General features: G+C 40.7%; 1 protein-coding gene across 1 annotated transcript in view; it reads left to right on the top strand.

Annotated features, from left to right (window-relative positions):
- The window catches only part of AGBL1 (AGBL carboxypeptidase 1), an 825749-nt gene extending 806102 nt beyond the window's left edge, over nucleotides 1-19647 (top strand). Inside the window, exon 23 of the mRNA XM_058427563.1 lies at nucleotides 10589-19647. Within this exon, the coding sequence (XP_058283546.1) occupies nucleotides 10589-10796 (208 nt within the window). The 3' untranslated portion in view covers nucleotides 10797-19647. The remainder of the gene's footprint in view (nucleotides 1-10588) is intronic.
- The last annotated feature ends 7547 nt before the right edge of the window (nucleotides 19648-27194 follow it).

Raw genomic sequence — 27194 nt, 5'->3', positions numbered from 1 at the left:
CACGATTTGTGATTCACAATGTAATTGTGAACTCTACATCTGTATAATCTATGATTTCTATATTTTGTCAACCTTTTCCCCCTTCTGGTAGTTAGGTTTTCTGACTTTGTTGCATTGCTAACACTACTTTCCCATATTTAAATCTCTATTTTTTGTTTCTTTTTTAAAATTAACGTATTATCTACTGACTTCTGTAAAAGATAAATTATTCCAATATGCATTTTCTTTCTCATGCATATCTTATTTTTATTAGTTATAGCATCACCTTTCCATTGACAAGATTGATAGCATTTATATTCTGTTTTGTAAACATCATTTCCAGATTATCCTTAGTTATATATTTATTATAACATAGTTCTGTGCTCATCAACACTTTTCTGACCACGCACTCCCCATTTGTGAGATCTCCACTTTATCACTCTTTGGATTTCCTAGACTTTCTCAAGTAGTGTCTCCCTCTACTACATGCACATTCCTAAGGAGAGCAAATAGCTTTTATATTTCTTGAGGTCTTGCATATTAGACAGTGTCTTTCTTTTGCAAAACAATTTGGCTTTTTAGAAAATTATTTGGTCAGACTTTAATTTTCTTTTGCTCTTTTCTGTCATTGGGGACACTTACCCCACAGTAGAGAACACTAAAATCAGTCTATGTTTCTCACTTTAGAAGACTTATTTTTCTAGTTACATGCTTATATACTTTTTTCCTTTATCTTTGAATTTGAAACTGCTATAGTGCCTTACATGTTTCTCAGCTCCAAGCACCCTCTCTTTGACATAGAGACAGTATTCAGTGTTGCAGGATTGAATGGATGATTGAATAACTAAGATTATATGTTGCTGTGGATCATTCAGTCTGTTCTTATTTCTAGTATATGATGCACCATTTTGAGCTACAAGTAAGTTTTTCTGTATTTGAAATTTTTTTTCTGTTATATCTTTAAACTATATATTTTACCATTACATTGATCCTTTATTGTTTTACTTTCACATCTATTATCTTCTCTCCTATTAACTTCTTTCTTATGTATTATATCTTTGAATTGTAACTTTCTCCCTTACATTGGTTTTTCAATGTTTCTTTCATATTTATTGTTATGTTTTTCTTATTCCTTGGAATATGTCCAGTATGTTTTATGTAAACTTCACAACTCTGATTTTCTTGTCCCTGATTTTCCCCCCAGTGGTTTCCACCCTAATTCTTGTTGCTTCAAATGTGATTATGGTTTCCATAAATTTTAATCACCTTTTTTTTTCTTGAACTATGATAATTTACTCTTTTCATCTTTTTTTTTTTTTTTTTTTTTTTTTTTTTTGAGACAGGGAATCACTCTGTCACCCAGGCTGGAGTGCAGTGGCACAAACTCAGCTCACTGCAGTTTCGACCTCCTGGGCTCAGGTGATCCTCCCACCTCAGCCTCCTGAGTAGCTAGCTGAACTACAGGCACATGCCACCATGACTAGCTAATTTTTGTATTTTTTGTAGATGTGGGGTTTTGCCTTATTGCCCAGGCTGGTCTTGAACTCCTAGGCCCAAGTGATCTGCCCACCTACACCTACCGAGTGCTGGGACTACAGGCATGAGCTACTGTACCTGGCCCTGAATAAATATTTGATAAATAAATTATTAAATGAACGAAGGAAGATGCACAAAATAGCAGGAAAAAAATTCTCCAGAGTTTTATTAAAGCACCAGAACAGATACGCATTTTTTGGAGGTTTAGTATTTTATTCTTCAACTCTGCTCTGCTGTCTGAAAAGTAGCTTGACTGTGTTTGGTGTCTTTGTCATGAAATCTTTTCTGATTCCTATGTCCAGGATGGTATTATTGCCTAGGTTGTCTTCCAGAGTTTTTACAGTTTGGGGTTTTACATTTAAGGTTTTAATCTATCTTGAGTTAATTTTTGTATATAGTGTAAAGAAGGGGTCCAGCTTCAATCTGCTGCATATGACTAGCCAGTTATCCCAGCACCATTTATTGAATAGGTAGTCTTTTTCCCATTGCTTGTTTTTGTCCACTTTGTCAAAGATCCTAGATGAAGGTCTTAGATGGAACAAAATCAAAAATTGACAACTGGGATCTAATTAAACTTAACAGCTTCTGCAGAGCAAAAGAAACTATCAACACAGTAAACAGAAAACCTACAGAATGAGAGAAAATATTTGCAAACTATGTATTTGACAATGGTCTAATATCCAGCATCTATAAGGAACTTAAACAAAGAGGAAAACAAACAACCCCATTAAAAAATGGGCAAAGGACATGAACAGACGCTTTTCAAAAGAAGACAAATATGTGGCAAGTAAGAATATGAAAAAAAAGCTCAACATCACTGATCATTGAAGAAATGCAAATCAAAACCACAATGAGATACCATCTCGCACCAGTCAGAATGGGTATCATTAGAAAGTCAAAAAATAACATATGCTAGCATGGTGGTGGAGCAAAGTGAACACATACACTGTTGGTAGGAGTGTAAATTAGTTCAACCATTGAGGAAAATACAATGGTGATTCCTCAAAGAGCTAAAAGCAGAACTACCATTCAACCCAGCAATTCCATTCCTGGGTATATACCCAGAGGAATATAAATCATTCTGCCACAAAGACACATGCACACGAATGTTTATTGCAGCACGATACACAATAGCAAAGACATGGAATCAATCTAAATGCCCATCGATGATAGACTGGGTAAAGAATGTACATGGGTATACACCATGGAATTCTATGCAGCCATAAAAAAGAATGAGATCATGTCTTTTGTGGGAACATGGATGGAGCTGAAGGCCATTATCCTCAGCAAACTGAAGCAAGAGCAGAAAACCAAATACCACATGTTATCACTTATAAGTGGGAGCTAAATGATGAGAATTTTTAAACCCAAAAAGGAAACAACAGACACTGGAATCTACTTGAGGGTAGAGGTGGGGAGGAGGGAGAGGAGCAGAAAAGAGAACTATTGGGTACTAGCTTAATAGCTGAGTGATAAAATAATTTGTACAACGAACCCCATGACACAAGTTTACCTATATAACAAGCCTTCACATGTACCCCTGAACCTAAAATAAATGTTAAAGTAGCTTGAAATTCTTTATTTCAAAATCTTAAAATTCTTTAAAATGTATCTTTGATAATACTTGTATATATTTATTGGGTATATCAAGTCTTGATTTGTTCTTCATTTTACCTCACATGAAGACAATTCATCTGAATTATTTGTGCATATCATGGAAAAATGATCCTGGCCTGACCTTCCTTCAGTCCTAGCCATGCACACTGTGCTTTGGTGATACATTGCAGCCTGATGCATATTGTGATGGTTAACACTGAGTGTTAACTTGATTGAAGGATGCAACGTATTATTCCTGGATGTGTCTGTTGCCAGAGGAAATTAACATTTGAGTCAGTGGACTGGGAGAGGCAGACCCACCCTCAATCTGGGTGGGCACCATCTAATCAGCTGCCAGCACAGCTAGAATAAAGCAGGCAGAATAACATGGAAGGACCAGACTGGCTGAGTCTTCTGGCCTTCATCTTTCTCCCGTGCTGGATGCTTCCTGTCCTTGAACATTGGACTCTAAGTTCTTCAACTTTTGGACTCTTGGGCTTACAGCAGTGATTTGTCAGGGGCTTTCAGGCCTTCAGCCACAGACTGGAGGCTGCACTGTCGGCTTCCCTACTTTTGAGGTTTTGGGGACTCAGACTGGCTTTCTGGCTCCTCAGCTTGTGGATGGCCTATTGTGGGACTTCACCTTGTGATCCTGTGAGTGAATTCTCCAGATAAACTCCCCTTCATATATTCATCTATCCTATTAGTTCTGTCCCGTTAGAGAACCCTGACTAATACATGTATGTTTCTTACTTTTCCTAGTTTCATCCCAGGAACCTAAGATTCCTCAGAGAGATTTTTGGTTGATGTTATCAGAATGCTTAGTAATTTTCAGAAGACTCCTCAGTCTGCTTGACAAATGGGAAAATAATTTATCCATTCTTAGTTCTTTCTTTAAATTTTCCAAACTTAAGTATATTTAGCACATATTTTTCATAGTCTATAGTTTGAGGTTAAGGCCAATTTCTAATTTCAGTGTAATTGATTTTTTTTGGACTTTTATTTTTTGAGAGTTCAGAAAAGACAATCGAGTATCTTATATCGACTATCTTTTATCAGAATTTTTTTTGTTTGCTTGTGTATTCTTCCTTCTATAAACAATGCTAGAATGAACTTCCTGGTATACAAAATAAATATCCCTGCTCAACCTTTTTACTGATGAGATGTTGAATATCTGGGTGAAAGACTGTGTCTTTTTTAAAGCTTTTGATACTTCTTGCAGATTACTTTCTGGAAAGACTGTGCCACCCTTCAGCACTTGCAAAGGTTATCATTTTACCTGGACCCTCTCTAATGCAACACTTAACAATCTTCTTACATATTTAATGTCAATTTTATACATGAACAGTGACATCCCATTATGTTAACTATTCTTATTTTACTTAGTATAAGCCTCACTTTTTAATTTTTTCCTTATTTTTTTATCCCCATATTCTTCATTTATAAGTTTTCTCTTCATACCCCTGATCATTTTTCACTGGTGAAGATTTTGTTTGGCCAGGTTATAAGAATTCTTTAAATACTCCAGATAATGACCATTCGATGGTTTTCCACATTGCAAGACTTTTCTGGTTTTTTATATGGCTTTCAAATATGTTGGCTAGGTTTTAGATTTCTGTTTCATTTCTAAAAGATTTTTTTTAAAGAGTTCAATTGCCTTTGGTGTCAAATTTAGAAAGAATTCCATCATAAGTTTTAGAAAACATTAACTGTGTTTTCTTTTGATATTTTCATAATGTATTTTCTTAATATTTTCAAGCCATTTAGAATTACATTTTTATCATGGTGTGAGATAGGGTTATAACTTGATTTCATGCGAAAATTGTTGCAGGTGCTCTATTTGAAAAAAACCCTCTTATAGTATAATAACTTGTATACATAATGGTGTCTTCATTTCCAACTTTCTTTTCTGTTGCACTATATTTTTTGTTTCTTCAGCTTTACTATGTTTTGTTAGAGTAGCTTATAAAGAGTCCTAACATGAATAGAGCAAGTAGCTCTTCATTACCCTTTCTTTAATTTTTTTCTTTTAACCCAATTCCATATGTTTGTTGGTGGTTTGGTCTTCTAGTTACATTTCAAACAATTTCAAAAATTTTTAATAATTGAATAAAATATTTACTTCAAAATAGTTTATAATTTTCTTTGTGTGCATTTGGGTGTCACTTTATCACCCACACTGAAATTTGGTACTTTTTTCATGTAAACCTACATAGTTTTTATTGCTTTTATGACTAAGCATTTTATACATCTTTGTTCTGTTGTGGATTAATTTTTTTAATTGTTACATTAAAGTTTTAACTGTCTAATGTTCAAACAGCAAAACTATTAATATCAATATTAATAATAATACATTTATTCTTGTGACTGAGTAGTTTTTCCTGGTATGCAGGTCCCACAGGTCATTAACCATTCACCTAGTTTTGGACATTTTGATGTTCCCAGGTTTGGGCTATTACAAATCAAGCTGCTGTGAACTATCAGGTACAGGTTTCAGTGTGGACATAAGTTTTTATATACCTAGATGTAATGTCCATGAGTGTAACTGTGGCATCATTTTGAAAAGTATGCTTTGAGTTTCTAAAGAAACTAACAAACTATATTCCAGAATGGCTGTACACTCCTACCAGGAATGTATTAAAGATCTGGCTCATCTGTCTCCTCTCCAGCATTTGGTATAATGACTATTTTAAAATTCTATTTCTTTTCATAGGTGGGCAGTCATATCTCATCATAGTCTTAATTTGCATTTCCCTCATAGCTAGTGCTGTTGAACATCTTAAATACGTATATAATATAGTAAAAAACACCACACAATTTTATAAATTTTAATTCAACTGTTAAACATCATCTTAATAACTTAGGAAAAGAAAAATCTATGTATTTGCTCATATTTTTACTCTTTTGTTGCTTTTTCTGCCTGCTTGTGTTAAAAATTTCTTTTTATTATTTTATTTATGTTTAGAGAGTTTACTTTAACCATTCTTTTAGGGTAGATCTGTTGCCAAAAAATTATCAGAAGTTTACTTCCCATGAGAGTGTTTTAAGTTTCCCTTCATTCTGGAAGGATATCTTTGCTAGTTTTAGAGTATTAGGTTGTCAGTTCTTTGCTTTCAACGCCTGAAAAATAGTGTGCCATTTTCTTCTGGCCTCTATGGTTTCTGATGAGAACTTTGCTGCCATTCTAATTGTTTTTCCCTATAGCATTGTTCCCCTAAAGTTTCTCCCACAGCTTTCAAGATTTTAAGTTTGTGTTTAGTTGAAGAAGATTAGCTATCATCTGTCTTTGCCTTGATTTCTTTGGCTTTATCTGTTTGGGGGTTTTCTAAGTTTCTTGTATCTGTAGGTTTATGTCTTTTCAAAGTTTAGGACAGTTTCAGACATTATTTCTTTGGATACCTTCACAGCCTCTCTTCTTTTGGGACAATGGTGAAATGAAGATTAGATCTTTTGTTATATTCCTACGGGGTCTTTATGTTCTTTTTTTTTAAGTCTATTTTCACGCTTTTGTTCAGACTGGGTTTTTTCTGTTTTTCTACTTTCAGGTTCACTGATTCTTTCCTCTGCCTTTTCTTTTCTGCTGTTGAGTCCCTCTATTGAGTTTCCTTTATCTAGCTTTTGATATTTTTTCATTCTAAAATTTTCATTTCATTTTTCTTTATAGCTTCCATCTCTTTGCTGAGACTTTGTGTTTTTTACAGAGTTCTATAATTCTGTTATTGGATTTCTCACCTCTCCAGTTTCCATTTATTCTTCTTTATTTTCCCTACCTTTCTTCTGGGATTTTCTATTTCTTTCCTGAGACATTTTGTTTTTTTCATTTGTTTCATGTGTGTCCATAATTACTCATGGGAACACTTACATGCTTTAAAATCCTTGTCAGATAATTCTAACAGCTCTATCATATTGCTGTTGGCATGTCTTGGTTATCCTGATTCTTGGTATGATGAGTGATTTTCTGTTGAAACTTGGGCATTTTGAGTATTATTCTATGAGGCTATGGATCTTATTTAAATCTTCTGTTTGAACTGATCTTCTCTGACACCATTCAGACAACAGAAAAAGGGAGCTTGATACTGTCAGGTGTTGGGGTGGAAGTCTAGGTTCCCCACTAGGCCTCCAGGGGCACCCAGTGTGGGGAGGAGCTCCTTGCTACTGCAGCTCCCCACCAGGACTTTGCTGATCCCACTCTGGCCAGAAGCAGCAGCAGTTCCTCCTCACTGCGCTCCAATGGTAGGGGACAGTCTTGTTACCAACAATTGCCTGTAGAGGTCCAGGTTCCCCATACAACCTCCACTGATACTGAAGGGGAGGAAGCCACATTATTACCCAGTGGGGATAAAAGTCTTGGCTCCCGCCCCTGCCTTCTCTCCCTGCTCCTCCTCCTCAGCATGAGGGAGATGGGGGTTTGGGGCACGTTCTAACAGTCTGGTGAAAGTAGAAGCCTAGGCTCCCTGCTTTTGTTGGTGGGGATGGGGGTGGGACTCCTGTTTTTTCTGTGGTGTTTGCCTGGAGTAGAACAAACTTTTCTTTCTTGATAAGCTGCCGCCTTCCTCATCGTGTGGCTAGAGAACAAGCTCTTGTTGGGGCTTTTAGTCATCTGCACCTGTTGGCATTTCTGGCTCTCAGCTGTTCCAGCTCCAAGTCTAGAGTATGTGAGGCCCAAAGGAAACCCAGAGAGATCATTGTCAACTCCACCTGCTAGTCTTGAGGCCCTGCCTTTTTCTCTCCCCACTCCGTCTGCGTTTCAGTGTCTTCTTATTGTTTTAATATATAATATTTTAATATATAGTATTGAAGGAAATTAGGAAGAGGGAAAGGTAGAAATACTTCTCCATCTTTTCAGAAGTGAAAGTCCTTGAATATGTATCTTAATTCCTTATTAGAATGCGTATGTTGCATTTGGACAAATAAGTGAGAGATAAAATTAAATGATTTTGAGACTCCTAAACTTATGTTTATAGCATGTTACATAATGCATTATCATATCATATATAATAAGCATTATATATTCTATTTGGTATATATTATATTTATTATATATAATAAATTGATATTACACATAAACATATTACATGTATTTTATTATATTTAAATGACAAAACCATATTTGTTATAAATCACTAAAATTCACAGACATGATAATTGTGGTATAATCCATATATAAAAATCTTTAAAAAATAAAGTAATTCCACAAAAGATGATTCAAATATGGGTTTTTCTATATATACCCCCGTTATATGTTCAATTCAGCAACTCTTTATTGCATGTCTAGTATGATCTCATTACATTCTAGGTGTTCTATAGTATAAAATAAACGTAAATCTGACAGAGGCATGCGCCTTATTGACAAGAACACTATAACCATGTTAATGATAGAAATAAATTAATTTGTAAAGACTCATATTTAGAAAATGGAAATTTCATTAAGAGATGGAGTTATCAAAATAGTCATTTTGTAGTAATTAAAGTGAGCTTTTTAAAAAAGCTGCATTTTGTTGTATGTTGAGGGGTTGGCAGACCGTTTTAGGAAATTGTGAAGGCTTGGGAAAACATTACATCTGGTATGTCTAAATGATCACAACAAGTACGACTTGACAACTTGACGAGCGGGAGAACTGCAAGTTCATGAGTGACTAGAGCCAACTGTGCAGGATGCAAGGCAGGACATTGTTTAAGCAAGACTGACCTTGTTGTGTCCCAGTGGACCCTGTAGGAAAGCCCTGTTCATCAATACTCACATTGCACTAATAGGCAAGGGAGCATCATTGCAAGTTCCACAAGTTGAAAGTGGCATAATAAAAATGATGTTTTAGAGAAATTATTAGGAGTGCCAATTTGGCTGGTTTTGCGATAGTTATTGCAGTAACCCAGGTATGAAGCAACAAATCTACATGCATGCTCTTCTTCCACACCATGTTCTTCAGAATCGACAGCAGAGCAATGGAATTAAAATGTGGTGATTACCTTTATTTCACAGAATACTCTGCTAGACAATATCCCTGTGTTTTCTCCTTTAGTATTCAGTGCAACTATTAAGGTATTATTATTGACATTCTATGAGATTAAGCAGTTTTTCCAAAGTCCCACAGCCAATATTTAAACACAGGCTCTTGACATTGCATGACACTGACACCTCCATACCTAGCATGATGGCAGGTGAGGCACAGGCTGCCAGGATTCTCAATCACTTGAGCCTGTGTTGCAGCTGGGGCAGCTCTTGCCTTCTTTTACTCAGCTACTTTATTACCCACAAGTCAGCCTGTAAAATATGATAACAATTTAATGTTGTGGTGCTGTAGAAACAAGTTTCATATTTCTTCCCCTTCCTCTCCATTCAGGCAATGTCCCACCAGACCCTCAGTTTAGGGTACCGCAGCCTGGAGAGCACAGAAGCAGCTCGCATCAGTCAGCAGACAATTAAGACACTGGCCTTTGATTCATTTCCCGAGCTAACATGTAACCATGCCGCTGATTACCCATTTTCATTGTTTATGGCGAGGCAGGTGGATGAACAGCTCTGCCTGATTTATGAAGTGCTTGCCTTCTATAAATTACAGAGCAGAAACCCAGCACGCTGCTAATCCTAATTGGTTAAGTCCTAAGTAGGGAGTGATTAGAAAGTCTTCAGGAATGAAGGTGCCTCATGCAAATGAGGGAGACATACAGCTCCTTGGGAGGAAACTCGCCCTGCTCACAATATGCAGTAAAGTTTTTGTTAATGTTCATTCCTACTGCCCTCTTCTATCTCTTGCTGGTCAACCCCTGTTGATCTTCCATTTGTTAATAAACTGGAGAGAGGGCGTAAGTGGGAAAGCACAGACACTGTAGAAGCAGAATGCTGTTTGCCCACTTACTCTCTCATTTGTTAATTTCAACCTGGATTAATTTTCCAGCTCCTATAAACCATTCATCATGATGAAGGAGAACCGTGCGATATGACTCATAGTGCTGTTTATTGGAGTGGGAAACACGAGGGCTTTGAGTTCTGTCTACCTGCATTCCAATCCCACTCTTTCCTGGAAGAAAATGACATGGCATTCTCAGACACTCAGTGATGACCTTCTCTGATTGTTCACTTAAAGCCTAAACTGCTTTGAAAAATTCTAAATATGAGGCTGTGCACATCTGATTGGAAATAGGGCTAAGAAATGTATACTCTGCTGGCAAAGGAAGAAAGAAGCCTGCAAATTGTATACAACTTTCCCCACCCCAGCCTCAAGGTTGAGGACACAAGGGAGTGTGAATATGACACATTTAAAGGAGCAGTGACCTGAGATTAAGACTCAGAGCAGGAAACTTCCACTCTCCTGTTCCAACCAATTGAATGTGTTCCCTTTTTTGGCTAATTTCTCTTTTCATTTCTCTCTCCTCTTCCCCATCTTCCTCCTTTTACCTCCCTTCCCCTTTGTACATTTTCCCTGTCTACCTTCCTCTTCTTCCTTTCTTCTCCATATTTCCCGGGACCCAATGGCAGGTGCAGCAGCAGCAGTGGCAGCATCCCTTTGGAACTGGAGGATGAACCTGCCTGTATGGAGGAGATTGATTACAGTACAGACAGCAGCTCAGACCAGGAAGGGAGCTTGTCTGAGCTGGACCGGAGGATCCAGGAGTGTGCCTTCAATAAGGATGAGGGAGAGGAAGAAGAGGAGGCACCAGGGCAGGGAGGAGAAGCCATCCCATAGCCCCGAGGTTCACAGCAAGTTCTGTGTCTCCAACCATTGGATTGGACTAGCAGTTATGCTGCTGCTGCTTCATCATCAGACACACACAATGTATACGTCAGTGCAAAAAGTCAGCCTATGTGAGCTCAGCCACCCCATTTCCCGATTTTATTCTAGTTTCCCTATGCATAGAAGCTAGCCACTTTATAACATTTTATATGTAGAGTTAGGTAGCCCTTGGGGCATATGCAAGCTGCCATTGTACTTAGAATGGGACCCAATGGGTAGCCTCAAGATTACCATGGATCCTTTCAAGATTGTTCTGAGTTCTTCTCCATTCCTGTGCTTGAACTGGAGCAAGCTGGAAGTAGAGGAGTTGGCTTCTTCTTGGCTTCTCAGCCAGAATTCTAAGTGGTTATTTAAGTTGTTCCATATACGAGTGTTATCTTCCACTGTTTTCTCCCCACCATAGCATTTGAGCTCCCCAGAACAAACCACTGAGACCGGGGATCCTGGCAGGGTCTTCAGGTGCTGGGGCTTGAACATGAAAAATTGCGCATCCAAGTAATTGCAGGTTTCATCTGTGATCTTCTCAAGCAGCATATATTTTACATATATGGTACAGGCCAGAAGCTGCACTAGACTCTAAGAAATAAGACACGGTCACTGATCTTCACAGATTTTAAGATCCTGTGTATTCAAACCACCAAACATAATGCTAGGAAGTAGCAAGACATATTGGAAAATTTATTCATTTCCGAATCAGACAGATATGGTTCATATGCTAGATCTGGCAGTTGCTTGTTATGACAACTTAGGCAAGTAATTAAATTTTCCTAAACTTCAGTTTTCTTATATATAAAATGTGGATAAGCATATCTATATCATAAAGTTATTGTAGGATGAAATGAGATAATATATAAAAGTGTATATATAGCTTAGCATTTGGTACACAACGACATTGGCTTATTTTTCTTCATTACACAATAGAATATTCTATACAAGAATTCTGACAGTTAAGAGAAATTCTCACCAGCCTGGACAAGACGATGAAACCCCATCTCTACTAAACCCCATCTCTACAAAAATTAGCCGGGTGTGGTGGCGCACACTTGTAATCCCAGCTACTTGGGAGGCTGAGACAGGAGAATCGCTTGAACTTAGGAGGTGGAGGTTGCAGTTAGCCGAGATTGCACCACTGCATTCCAGCCCAGCAAGACAGCAAGACTCTGCCTCAAACAACAACAACAACAAACCCGGAATCCAGAATTCTCTGGTGTCACATGGTAGGAAATATGCCCTCTTACTGGAAGGGAGCTGGGAAGGAGATTACACAGGAGCAGAATCTAGGAGGCGGGAATGACTTAAAACAGGTGAAAATGGAACAAGGCCTTTCAGCATTCGGAAGGAAGCAGCTTAGTTATTTGAATAATGAAGTGTACAAGACCTGCGAAGAAAGGATGAGAAGGGACAACAAACGCAGTGGTAGAGTGAGAGATAGAATATGCTAGGTCAAATTTAGGCTGTTTTAGATGTCATGTGCATTTAGTTAGGATTAGGTTTAACTGCAAGAGATGGACAACTTATCATAGTAGTAGCTTTCATAAGGCATAAGTCTATTTCTCTTTCCTGTGGAATTTTACACACTGGAAGACTAGTCCTAGTGTCATGGCTGCATGGTGTCAGAGACCTGGCTTCTGCAGTTTTCTGGCTCTACTGTGTGTTGATTCTACTCTTGGTCTAGAATGGCTGCTGAAGCATCAGTCACTGCATCTGCATTCCAGGCAGTAGCAAGAAGAACACAAAAAGAAACGCCTGTTTTCTATCTTTCCAAAAGCTATACATACTATTTCTTCTTAATCCCATCAGCTGAAAAAAATGGGCCTATAGCCACAGGAAGCTGCAAGAAAGGTTATAAAACATAGTCTTTATTTGAGGTGGGCCCAGCTAAAATTTGTAATTTGAAGTAAAAGTCTGAATACTAAGGGAAAAGATAATAATATATATTGGGGGATTACATATCTGCCAGAAGACTTCTCCTGAAGTTCCAAACACCACCAAGGGAGTTTTGGATATATTAGAATAATCTCAGATGAAACTCATAGCACATACCTCCTGACCAGCAGAAAGCCACAGAACAAAACAGGATTAGCTCCAAGGCATAGAATAAAGGCATCTGTGTTGTGATTTTGGGAGTTGATAGCATTATTGATAGTCTCTGATTTTTTTTAACTCTTTTCCAAATTTCCACGCTGTAGTTCAGAAATTGTACATCCATTCTTCATATTAAGACACGTATGTTTTTGTAACATATGCAAGAAATTTGAAGAATATTAGCAAAGATACTAAAAGTGAAACCCAAACAGTATATATCTCTTAACTCCTCCCATATTTAATCTTTCCACTCTTAAATAAAGGCTAGCATAATGGTGCTGATTTTTCTTCGCTTTGAGGATTCAAGGAGATAATATTGAAATGTAATTGCTGAGAGAGGTGGGAATGATGCTAGCTTATCATTAATTATTATTTCAACCCAAATTAGTTTTGGGGGTTAGCTTCTGGTCATAAGGCATGTTTCTGAAAAAACGTGACCGTGACAGATAAGTTTTTACGTGGCATGTTCAGAAAAAGCCAGGAACATGAAGTACTTGTTGATCCATCTACGTAACAAATGTATATTTAACCCCTAATTATGGGTCATGCACTTTACTAAGCTCTACGGATGCAGATAAGAAAGACCCATTTTGTGCCCTCAGTAACCAGAGAAAGAAAAACAATAAACATTCTAATTTAATGCAGTGTGGCCCATGCCATTATGGAACTATGCAAAGAATATTACAAAAACACCTACTCTAATGGGGGTGGCAGTTGTGGTAAAAGTCTACCAAAAGAAGATCATAATTTGGGTGATTCTTGAAGAATATGCAGGAGTTTTCAGGTACAAAGGGAGAAAAGACATGTGAAGGAGTGGAAAGATTTTGTGCAAAGGCCCTGTGGTAGAGTAAGAGCTTGAAATAAAATGTTCAGTGTGACTGGTTTAAAAGATGTGTTTGCATATGAGGAAAGGAGGAGAGTGACAAGAGATGAAATGGAAAAACTAGACAGCAGTCAGATAAAGCTGCATTTGGCATTCCTTGATGAAGAGGCTGAACTTAATTCTGAATGTAATGGGGGAGACTTAAAGAGCTTTCAGCAGAGGCATGCCTGTGACTGATATCAGCATGTCTATATCAGCACCATTGTTCCCTTGTTTACGGCTGAGGGTTTGGTGCTCCTGCTATGCTGGCTGTTCAGTGGTTTGAGGAGTGCCCCAGGTGTGATACTACTATATTTAAAGAGCAGAACGTTTGCATTCATGTCAAAGATAATAAGTGCAGTTTGGGGACATGTTGAATGTTGGTGGCCTACTTGATAGCTCGTTCGAAAGGTTTCCTAGAAATTAGAGGTACATCAGGAAGCAGAAGAACAAAGAGAGGTGTACCTAACACCAAGTGATTTTGGGGACACAGGTGAATGTCCTGAGCACCTAAGCCCAGGACATTCACTAAGGTGTCAGTGAGTTGGGAAGGCAATTGACTGGAGGGAAGAGGGGACTTGGGAGCAGACCTCTCTCCTTTCCTGCTAGGACTGAAGGCTATTTGGTGTCACATCTCACCAGTCTTCCGCCCAGAGTTAGAGGGTACTTACTTGAGAGTTAACTCTCGATAGTTATAAGAGCCATTTTTCCAGTCAAGCCAGGGCTTCCTCTTGCTGGCCAGACCACATCAGTGAATTGTTCGGAAAAAACGTGTTCTACCAAATTCAGAGGCAAACTAAGATGACCCAAGAATTCCAAGGAGTTGTAGGCCATAATGGGAAGCAAATGTGGTCCAAAACGTGCAGAGGAGAGGAGAGTACAGAGAGGCGATGTTAGGGCCAGGCCAAGTGCATGCTGTCCTGTACCAGCTGTCATCCGGTGCTCTGCATGCAGGACTGGAACTGGGGCTGAGGGGCTGTGGGGGCCTGCAGCTTCCTGGGACAGACTAGTGAAACGTCTCTGATGGGCAAAGGTTGGGAGCTCTCTGATTTCACTTTTAGGGTAGTCCCATTGTTAGAATAGAAGCCCAAAACTTGCCACCCATGAGCCCCCAAAGGTGGAAACTACCGACCGTTCATAACACTTCTCTCTGGCAAGAGGCTTTGTGGCTCCACATTTCCTTCAGAAGGAAATCTAAATGTCTCAACAGATCCCTTTATAGTCTGGCCCCAATCGCCTTGACAGCCTTAGGTTCTGCCATTCTTTATTCTCTTCTATTTGCCACAGAACATACCCTCTTTTTCTCTCATCGCACTTATTCATGTGTGTGTCTACACACATATGCACATGCACAGTGCAATAGGGGCATGCAAGGTCACTTCTTAAGCCACACAGCTCCCTAAATGTCCTTTTTTTATTTCTCTAACATTTTCACATTTTTCCTCTGCCTCTGATAAGAATCTCCCATTCCCTCATTTGGGAATATCAAAACCCAGTTCAAATATCACCTTTCTTCTGTAAAACTTGTCCTCATCGCCCAATGCCAAGTTATATATAATCTCTCTTCCATGCCCCTGTTGCACTGTTTATACATCTCTTTTATACTACGGTTATTTTTAACTTGATATATATACTTTTTATACCCACACCCCCATTCACCATTGAATAGTGAGCTCTAAAGTGAACAAACCTGCTATTATCTTGGCATCTGTCCCTGTACCTAGCATACTTCTTAACACATTGCAGGTGTTCAAAAATGTGTCTTCCCCTCAGCTTCAAACCTGGACATCCAATGTCTCAATAAAAGCTCACTTATTTTCCTTATATCCCCCCATTTTCCATCTCAAAGAAGAGTTTGTGTTATAGAAAGGGAAACTGCTTTCACTAAAAGGAGGTCTAGCACAAGTGCAGCCTGGCCTCTCAAGCTGGTGGTTGCCATGGAAGACTTCCCAGTGCGAGGCGAGCTTAAAAAGGGGCAGGGTGTCCTTGTCCTGACCTGTGTTGTGCAAATGTTTAGAGTGGCGATAATGGAGGGGTGGCATCTCCAAGGGTTCCCAGGAGCTGCCACATTTACCCAGGTGCTCTGCCTCCTATGCTCCCTTTGGTGAGAACTGGCTGTGCAGCTCCATGGGTATCATGCCAACTTGGCTGCCTGGGCCCTCCTTGCAATCCCATCAATAAGAATCAGCATCCAAGAATTCCATACATTGGCTTCAGTTTCCTTCCAGAAAGAGGATTCAGAGCCACCAAGAACATTTGAAATTAACCTGCTCCTTGAGTTACAAGCTCATCTTGAGGGTTGCCAACACAAGGAAGGTCATATTACACCCTTCCATTTATCAGCCTGGAAAATGGCGCTGTAGAATAGATTTGATATTCCAAGGGGAGCCTCTGCCCTATGCCAAGAGAAGGGGCTCCCAGGAAATGCCTGACATAAGTCATCTTTGTTAGGGCCTCAGAAGAATGACCCGCATGGTGGATCTCAGCATTTGGATTCTCATTAAAATGACAGATTTGTTTTGCCCTGCTGGTACAGTTCACCCCAGCCCCCCAAACTCTCTAGTCTTGGAAAGACATGCATGGTAGCCTGGTGCTCACCAGGAGGGCTTTTCTGGGCAAAAATAATTCATCAGGTCTGGAGCCTGCTGCTGTTTTCCCAACAGATGTCCTCTTTTGATGTGTTGCAGTTTGTCTTCATGCTACCAATCCTTGATAAAAATGTTCTTTAGAAAAGAAGAAAAAGAGTGGTAAAAGGGAATTTTGAGATAAAAATGGATTATATTACAACCTTTCAGTGCCTAATAATAAAAAGATACAATTGCATATAACTTAAAATCATCTATTACACGTATATAATTCAACATAATGGAGCTGAAACTGAGCTTGACTTCCCCACCACACACACACACACACACACACACACACACACACACGGCACTGGGCTTTAAGCATAACAATGAGTGAGGGAAGGTTGATCCTCAAACATATGACACGTGTTCATATGGGTGAGGGGCAGCTAGTTGATGATTTTAGGCTCTACTGTCACACAGAAGTCGAGATGAAGGCCTTTTGGGTAGAAGATGGGACTCAACTCTCATCAGCACATGACATAAACTGGACTTGAAGTGTGTATATATTCTGGGCCAGTTCCAATGCAAAGTAAAGTGGGTTCAGTATCATTGGTAGAGAACACAGACTATGAGAGAATTACTGAATGAGCCACATTTAGGTCTTATGACAAGTAGCTTAACAGAGGAGAGCACTAACTGTTTACAAGGCTGAAGCAGGCAAGGCATGGTGGCTCACAACTGTAATCCCAGAACTTTGGGAGGCCAAGCTGGGAGGATCCCTTGAGCTCAGGAGTTTGAGACCAGCCTGGGCAACATAGTTAGATCCTGAATCTACAAAAAATAAAGAAAATAAATAGCCAGGCATGATGGTGCATGGCTGTAGTCCCAGTTACTAGGGAGGCTGAGGTGGGAGGATCACCTGAGCCTGGAAGGTTGAGGCTACGGTGAGTCGTGATCACACCACTGCACTCCTGCCTAGGTGACAGAGTGAGACTCTGTACTCTGTCTAAAAATAAATTAAAAAGCAGAAGCAAAGATGATTCTACATGGGGGGATTTCAATGATCTTTTATAGTCTCTAGGCTGTTACAGGGTTAAAATGATTTCTTGGTATCAAACAAGTATTATGACCATCTCCTGGCAAAATAAGTAACACTTAAGCACAATTATTTGGAGCTATTCAGTTAAAGTGTCTGAGTGTGGCCCTGGTCTTGAAGGGTGGGGCAAGACATGGCATTGAGTTCCATTGTCTCTACTGGCTGTGGGATGGGAGAAGAAGCAGAGAGGCCGACAGGTCTGCCATCCAAGCATCCAGGGTATGGAGGTTAAATGAATGAATGTCCTGGGGTAGAAGACTATCAACCAGACCCCACCCAGACTTCATTCTGAAAAGGAAGTTATTTTGGGAGGTATTAGAGGAGGAAAAATCTGCCTATGTTTCTGCTCTGCTCAGACAATCACATAGTGACTCATTTCACTCTCAGTACCAGCTCTGTGGGATAAATGGATATTATGATTGCCATTTTAAAAATAAAGTGCACCCATACTTAAAGAGACACGTTTAGTAAATGATAGAGCTGGAATCTGTTCCCAGGCAAATCTGACTTCCCAACTCATGCTCCCTCCACTTCCCCAGAGGAGGTGAATATGAACCATAACACAGTTACAGCTAACGTGGTAATTAGCAACACTTAGTATCTATAATAGTCTAAGACTGTCGCAGGTGTCATCATGTTTAAGCCTAAAACTTCAGCCCAATGAGCTAAACTCTGTTGTTATGCTCACTTTATAAGTGAGGGCATTAAGAATTTAAGGGCTAGCCTAAGATGATACAGGTAGTTAAGTACCAGATCACAACCTTAACTCAGGCAATCGGACTCTTAAACTTGCTCTCCAAGGAAAAGCATCTTTCTTCAAAGACCCCTAAGGGCCTTCTGAGAGGTTATGGAGCAACTCTCCATCTCCAGGAAAGTGTATTTTTCTTGTAGATCCTTGACTCAAATATAAGTAACTACTGCTGGACTTTTCTGCATAACTTCCTGCTTCTCTTCAAGCTCAACAGGTTCAAAGTCAAAATCTCCTCCCAACAAAATCTCTACCTCCAAATTCCTAAACTTGATTATGCCGATAGTAAACCGGCGTTGTTTGATTTCTTTGTGTGCCAGATGCACTGTCTGGCCGAGGCAGGCACTCAGAGCTTCACTAAATGGATGAATCTGCAGTGTTGTCGAGTGTGAGTCTTAGTTTTGGTTGGAGTCCAAAGCTAAGAATCAGACTCGATAACACTGTTCTCACCTGGACATCAAGTTTTCTTATTACTCTTCTCACCTTTGGTTGTGCCTCCTTTCCAACCCTTTCATTCCTATGCAGCCTGATGGTATTGAGAAGGGAAACTGGCTTCTACTTTCGCTGCTTATAATTTGTCAGTGACCTCCCATGGTCTTAAGGATAAAATGCAAACAGGACCTAGCGCTTGAGCCCTTTCAGATCCAGCCACTATGTAATTTTCTGGTCTCCTCTCTTGACACCAGCCCCTGTTAAAGTCATAAAAACTTACTTTCAATTCTCAGAAAGCACCTTACTCTTCTGTTCCCTCCGCTTCCATCCATGTGCCTAATTCTATCCATTATGTGCTTAAATGTAGTCTCCTCCGAGAAGTCTCCCATGATCTGATTCTGAGTTCCTACAGTCGTCTTGGAGAAACTCAGTCACAGCTTTTGTTGCATGGCATTGCCTGTGGACTTTGCTGTCCCCTCTTCACCACCCCCCCACCACCCCACTACCCCACTGCACTGAGACTGTAATATCTTGGAGAACAAAGACAATTTTGTTCACTGCTACATCCTGAGGGCCTAGCATCGTGCCCAGGAGGTGGTGGGACTTCCGTAAATATGTGTTGAATGGTTGAGATCTTAATTTCCATTACAAAGGTCTCCTGAGAATGACCTCCTACCCGTTGCCTCAGTAACCTCTTATACATGGAGAGCAGAGCTGCAGGAAAGCAGGACACACACGAGTCCAGCCAACTCAGAGCTTCAAGGAGGCGTCCAGGAGAAACCTCCCTCAGCCCCGTCTGCGGTGCCTCCTGGTCGGTAATTTTCCAGAAGCAGTTTCTTGCTTCCTCCAAATGGCCTGTAGAGGTCAGAAAAGGGCCTTGTTTTCCAGTCACCGACTATCCTGTCTACATTAGCATTCATCTCGGGTGTCTATAATTAAGCAAGCCTAAGCTGGGCACATAGGAACGGAAATGCATTGACTTTAATAAAACAGAGTGTAAAACAACTTTAGATTGACTCCAGCCTTGTTTATTCTTGCACACTTGTAATTCTGGTTTGGTATATTCCCAGTCAAAGAGACCATTGTCCTGGGAACTGAAGCATGTCCCTTGCTTCATTGCTACTGCAGCCTGTCCAAGGAGGCAAGCCGCACCAGCTTGCTGCTACCGGCTCACAGCGATTTTTTTTTTTTTAATTTTTTAAAGAAAAAATAACAAAGAGAAGAATCTGTGGGAACGATGAGAGGAGCTCCTGTTCATGTCCTGGATTGTGTGTGTGTGTGTGTGTCAATGTAAGTATATTCAGAGTCCAGAAAAAATATGTAAATAATAAAAATGGATCAGGCACTCTGGTCTTCACCTATTGTGAAATTTAGGAAATGATGGTTTTGTTCTTTAAGTGATTCCCTAGCATATGGAATAGAACGTTTTAAGGGAAGTTGAGAGTCTAAGGTTTAGGCTCTGGCTCTGTTACTTCAATATATGGCTTTGGGCTGACCCTTTCCTCTGGGTCTCAGTTTCTCCGTTGGAGGGTGAAGGGCTGGACCACATGAAATCTAACCTCACTTCTATTTCTGATATTCATGAACATGAATGCTGTGCTGGCGGGGCCTGCAGAGAGCACCAGCAGGCCCAGGGCTGGCCAGGCGGGTGAAGAGGCAGCGTGAGGTGGCTCACACTAGCGTTCTGTCTCTGCAGGGACCGAGGCCAGGCCTGCACAATGATCTTTTCAGAGCAGAGAGCAGAGCAGTGCCGTTGATACCCTGCCAATGCCCGGCAGAATAAAAGCTTCCGAAATCAGGGCTAAAAATAAATAATAAAACAAAGTGACAACATAAACAGGAAGACCTAAAGGAGGGGGAATGAATTGAGTCAGCAAACTTGGGGCTGGGGTGGGGCAGGGAAGAATCTAATTTGTTTTCATCCACGTGGTTTGGCCTGCTAGGTGCTGCACTGGTGTTTAAAGTGCTCTTGGAAGGGGGAGTTTGATGCCACCCCGGAGAAGATGCAGAAGATGGGGCAGAGGCGTGGCTGCTCTCTCAGGCCCGTTTCCTCCCCGCTGTGCAGTTGGTCCGCCCACTCCTCACTGACTCTTTGTTGGTTGTTCAGAGAGAGTTCTTTCACAGTCCCTCTCCTGTCCCTGGCCTCTGCCTGGGTCTGGGCCAGCTGCCCTCATCGACCTTGTCTCTCAGCATCTGGGGCCCAGTTTCCTCTTGGCCTCTTTGCACACACTCAGGATTTCAATCAAAATGACTTTCAAATCTGGCCATTTAGGGGAGGATGTGTGCAAGAGGGTTAGGGGAAGGGAGCTCATTATTACCGAGCACATTGAATGTTCCGGCCACTGTACAGTGACATGCAACATGCGAGGAGACAGAGAGCAGTGACCTAGCAGCAGCCACAGGGCAAGTAAACACACGCAGATCACCTCTACAACCTTGTTCCAGGCCTTGTCATTGTGAAGGGTAGAGATTCAAAGCAGATGGAGCCTTCCTTTAGTGAGGCGGTTTCTTGAATTTGGGGATACGCAAATGTTGGGGTGAGGGATGAAAAGCTGCTCTGCTGTGCATTAGATGGTACCAAAGATTCGGGGAGTGGGGCCAGGGGTGTGCACTGGGAGAGAAGGAGAGAGAAGGAGAGGACTTCCCAGCGTGGTTCAAGGCAGGGGAGCAAAGAGGGCCTCGGAGAAGTCCTGACTCATAAAAAAGTGATGTCTAGGATTGAATTTTAAGTTGTTTTCTGTTCCTGTGGGATCTCATTTCACTCCATCCCCCTCAAATCTCTAGTAAAAGTCCATTACTCCCAAGTAGCTGAGTTCTCATTATATTTTGCGTAGATGAAAGGTTCAATTGTTCATTTTGGATAAAATGAATGGATAAAATGGGGAGAAGCCACCAAAGAGAATTCAGCAGAAGCAGGAAATTTGCAAAATTCCTTTCTAGGAAATTATAGATTCCATTTATTTGGGCACCTCATGAATACGATGGTAATGATAATAATCAACTTACCATAAACATGAACCAGTCCTTGGGCTGAATGTTTACTATTCACAAAACCCCTTTGAGGTAAATAACTATTATGATACCCATTTTACAGCCAAAAAAACAAAGTCTGGGAGATAGTTAGCAGCTTGTGCAAAGTGAGTGGTTAGTGGAGAGGCTGCATTTGGGTTTGAACTGAGCTTGCGCCCTCTTCCCCTTCTCCCCATGGTGTGACACCTCCGAAAAGGAAATGTTCCCAGTGGCAGTGGATATCGCCTCCCTTCATTTTTCCCTTGAGGCAAACTTGCCTTCATACTTTCTTCTTCAAATTCAATTAGAAATGGATCTGTATCACACCACTGCACTCCAGCCTGGGCCACAGAGGGAGACCCAGTCTCAAAAAATTTTTTTAAAAAAGGAAATGGATCTGTAATTTTCAGAGTCTTATTTTCAGACTTAGTCAAGACCTGTTTTCTCCCCCATGTACCTATTAATCTAAATTTCGCTCAGCTTTCTTTTCCACGTTTCCAGACAAAAATGCTGTGTGACCTTTTAAAGAAATCTTACAATGCGCTGATGGTGGTAGTTGATGATGTGTATGGGGAATAAGTGAAGCGCACTATAAGCTTCCCCTAGCAAATGCTCAGAGCAACATTTTTAAAGATGAACAATATGAATTTCAAACACAGGTTAAATAAACGTCATAGAGAAATATGTCCCCAACAAAATCAGGTCTGGATTGGGATCAGGTCTGGGTTGGGATTTCCCTTAAGGTGTCTGCTCTGGTTCAGGAAATGATTCTTCCGGGGTCTCTGTCTGTCATGCCCGTGCCTGTTCTGAATAATGTCACGTGTTCCCCTGGTGACTCTATTTTTTTCAGAGTACTACTTTGAAGGCTGTGGCATAGTAATGCTAGGGATACCTTGCAGACTTAGGCTCAGAGATCTATAGTGCACCACATCAACCTCAGCTAGTTTCAAGTGATACTCAGTTTACTTTATTAGGAAAGGATCTATACTCTTTAAATCCTAAACTGTTACTGCTCCTCAACTTCACTTGACTTCAACCTAAAAATTAATGCTATAAGTGAGTGGCCACTTCAACAAGGCCACTCAGCAAAGAGCAACAGGAGAAACAGACCTTGGTCCTCTACCTTTTCCTGTCTCTGTTGAAATAGATTTTCCTGTAGTTTGACATAAGTCAATGATATTCCCGAAAGACAGCCTTACCTGAGCCATGCTTCTCTTTTTCTGAATAGATTTTTTGTTGTTGTTTTTTGTTTTGTTTTGTCTTGCTTTTTTCTCTTCTGAAGTGGCTACAAGATGAAAAGACCAGAAACACATGACATTAATTAAGGTAAGGAAAAACAGAGCCCAGCAAGGGAGAATGAATTAACACTGAAATCTCTAGGGCTCACCAATGACTAGCTGCTTAGCTGCCCACTCCCTGTTGCCACACATACACAGACACACACACACACACACACACACACCCTACTACCTAAGGAAAAACTCTTATATGAATGAAGAAAAAACCAGAGCCTTCAAGGACACTAATTTGGTGACTGTTGTAGAGAGTAGTTTTTGTGGTAAGAGGAAGATTATAAATAGAAGTGACTGCGGCAAGCTCTCTCACGATGTTTTATAATTGGTGTTGTAATACCTTGTGCCAGATGATATGAGAAAGATGGTGTGGAAGGATATGTCCAGCCTATAAAGCACCCACAGTGTCTGGAGTCCCAGTGGGGCTGAAATGGGACAAGGGAGAAGGCGTAGGCAGGGGCTGCCTGGCCCACTCTGCCATGGGCCTCAGGAGGAAAGGGCAGGCTCATGGGGGAGGGATATGAGTACCTGTGCCTCAGTTTTACATTGCTGGAAAACAAATTACCACCAATTTAGTGCTGTCAAACAACATCCATTTACTGTCTTAGGGTGAGTAAGTCAGAAGCACAGGGAACCTCCGTGGGTTCTCTGTTCAAGAGGCCTCGAAACTGAAACCCAAGCGTCAGTCAGCCTGGACTCCTATCTGGAAGCTCAGGGAAAGAATCTGCTTCCAAGCTCAAACTGTTGTCTTAATTCAGTTCTTTGTGGTAGTAGGCACTGAGCTCCCCATTTCCTAGCCAGCGTCAGAGGGGCTGTTCTCAGCTCCTACAGGCCACCTCCATTCCTTGGCTTGTGACATCTCAAAGCCAACAAAGTGGGTTTAACCACCACCCCTCCCCAATGCTTTGAATCTCTTTTACTTCTACTAGCCAGAAAAACCCTCTTCTTTTAATAGGCTAATGTGATTAGGTTAGACCCACCCTGATCATCTGTTCTTTGCCTTAAAATCTAGTATAATCTCAGGAGTGAAATCTCATCATAGTCAGGGCCTCTATCCATGATCAAAAGTGGGGAAGGGGAAGACATAGGGCAGATTTCATTGGGTTTATTTTTATAATTTTGCTTACCACAAACAGTAATATTATCAAGGGTTATGTAATGCTCTCTCCAAATGCTAGGAACATTTTAAGCGTTTTATATACATTAATAACATGAATCTTCATGACAATCCTATAATATAGGTATATTCATTCTAGTATTCTGATTTTACGTGTGAGGCCAAAGTATTGATGTAGTATACACAGCTAGCCTGGGATTGAGTTGTGATTTGAACTGGACAAGTACAGCTCCAGGTTTATGCCAGATTTCTTGGCTCTATCTAAAAATGTACTCTCTCAGACATAGTTTTTTTCCTTCATTTTGCCTGAGCTGGGATGTGAACATGATATTACCAAAACAAACTAGGGAACTGCTCACCTGTGCATTAAGGCAAAACATCCACTTTGAGGTTTTGCAGTTGGAGAAAGGAGGGCATTCATTTTCAGAGTGCCAAGCAAGGAGAACTGGGCAGCTCACACTTAGACCTGACCTCCGCAGCGGCTTGTAGATAAGGGTCTTTAAAGGAAGGGAGGCAGAGGTTATAGGCAAAGTCATCAATCAATATATGGTGGTTATACATTGGTTTGACCAAAAAAGTTGGGACATTTCGAAGCAGGTCGTAAGTGGATTCAAAGATTTTTCTCATTTATGATTGGTTAAGGAGACAAAGCTTTGTCTAATGATTTGGGGGTCAACAGAAAGGAATGGTCAGTTCCAGCCTGTGGTTGGTACTTCCTCCAGGCTCCTCAAGAAGAAATTTAAAACAGGAAATGGCCGTCAGAGTTCAGTCCTCAGTCTCCTCTTGTCTGAGGTCTACGTGCCAATGTATCCATTTGATGGGGGTCCAGGTTTCTGAAAAAACAACTCAGGGACATATGTTAAGATGTAATTTTTAGTTTCTATAGGGAACCAAACATCTCATGACTGTAATTTCCTTGGTTATTGTTTTAAGCTACTATTACCTTTTTGCTTATCAAGTTGCTCATTTGCTTCTCAAGGCTAGCTAGGTGCCTGGAATTTCCCTTGAAGGAACTCAATATTTTCTTTTATTTCCAGGCTTGAGGAGGGAGAATGAGGGGGAGGCCCCTAAGAGGAATCCCTGCTCCCTCTCGATGAGGTTTGGAGTTGTCTAGTGGGACAGGAATAGGATGCAGTAGAAGGCAGCACAGCATGCATGGATCAGACTGTCTGTGGCCAGGGCTGTAATGTCAAGGTACCTGTGGCATGTCCACCTCTTCTCATTTCACCATCTTGTACTCAGAGTCTTACTTAGTTATAAAGAGCACACATTTCCCCAGACTGTCCCCTCTCCCATATATCCTTCAGGAGCAGTTGATCTAGTAATGATATTTGAGATGTTCAAGGTATAAAGTGAGGTCTTCAGGAAACAGATATCCCACCTCCATGTCCCTGGGACTCTGCTTCCTACTTGAGTTGAAGTCTGTGCTGTGCAGCTGCTCAGGTCTATATAAAAAAGGGACCTAACAAACCAATGGTTACTCTGTACGGACTTCGTCATAATTTTTCAGTCTTTCATTGATTGGGTTGCATTATTTTGGCTTATGTAGGAGGATGAAGATATATCCTTAAAGATATAACTAGTTTATAATCATAAATTAGAAGAAAAAAGGCTAATAAACATGAAACAAAGTTGATTTCAAAAATAGTATTTTGCAGTGCCTTAATATTATTAGTAATAGTATTAACGGAGCACCTTCACCAATAAAATTACATTGTTGCATACAGCAAAAGGCATAACAAAAAACAAAATCTGGAAACATGTTATTATTATTATTTTTCTGAGACGAAGTCTCACTCTGTCACCCAGGCTGGAGTGCAATGGCACGATCTTGGCTCACTGCAAACTCCGCCTCCTGGGTTCAAGCAATTCTCCTGTCTCAGCCTCCCGAGTAGGTGGGTTTACAGGCATGTGCCACCATGCCCAGCTAATTTTGTGTATTTTTAGTAGAGACAGGGTTTCACGCTGTTGGCCAGGCTGGTCTTGAACCCCTGACCTCAGGTGATCCACCTGCCTTGGCCTCCCAAAGCGTTGGAATTACAGGGGTGAGCCACCACACCCGGCCAAGAAATATTTTAAAAAACTAAACAGAAGGCAGAAAACTGACATTTCATAATTATAGCTATAATTTAAATGCTATAAATTATACCACTAAATGACACAGAATATCAAGTATGATCAAGAAATAAACATAATACTATTTTTCATTCATTATACATAACAAAAAGATTCATAATGAAACAATCCAGGTGGAAAAGAGGCAATGAAGCGATTTCTAGAGAGCAGTTACCAATGAGAAGAATTACAAGTGCAAGCTCAAGTTCTGAAGCAATGGTTTAGATAACAGGACTGGTTTAGGAAACTAGGAGAAATATGAATCAGCTTATTATCACAGCTGTGGTAGAAGGCCATGATGACCAGGAGGAGACGTTCAATCTGACTGTGAGAGCATGTGAAAAATAAGGAGACAAAAAATGCACAAAGATCTCGCCCAGGGCACTGCAGCAAGAAGGAGTCCAGGTATCCGGCCCAAGGCATGGTGGTGGCAGGGATGCAATCGCTGAAGCTGGATATCACTAATGTGGTGATGTGTCTATCTGCGATCTCATCCCTTGTCTCTCTCTCTTACACCAGATAACTTTGAACACATGATAAATAGGCAGAAGGGGTAAACAGATCTGTGGAATTATGTGGGCTTAGGGCAGATTAAAGTGAATTGAAAAGACAGTCTCCTTCAGTTGTCCATATGATGCATTAGCTTGACATTCAAAAGCCTCTACAATTTAGCTCACCTCTGCCTGCCTTGCCAGGCTTGTCTTCAATACACAGGGCCCAGGACCAGCTTCACAGCCAGAGTGGCCTATTCCCCATCTCCTAAGTTTATCCTGCCTGTTATCACCTCCTCACCTTTTCCTGCTGTTCCTCCCTCCCTTCAAGGACCAATTCAAATCTCAGCTTACCCCTGATCTGAGTATCTTTTTAACTCCTACTCTCTCTGTGCTTCCATCCATGAACCCTTAAAGCATTTATTATGCAATTAACCATATCCTTTCGTGCTTGGCTATTTGGCTGTTTATCTCTTTTGTTGTGGTTCAGTACTTCACATGTGACTGTCATATCTCTGCAAGTACACTATTTA

Source organism: Hylobates moloch, unplaced genomic scaffold (genome assembly GCF_009828535.3).
Source record: "Hylobates moloch isolate HMO894 unplaced genomic scaffold, HMol_V3 SCAFFOLD_14, whole genome shotgun sequence".
NCBI classification, from domain to species: Eukaryota; Metazoa; Chordata; class Mammalia; order Primates; family Hylobatidae; genus Hylobates; species Hylobates moloch.
Note: the sequence above shows the minus strand (reverse complement) of the source record. Positions and strands in the feature narration are given on the sequence as shown.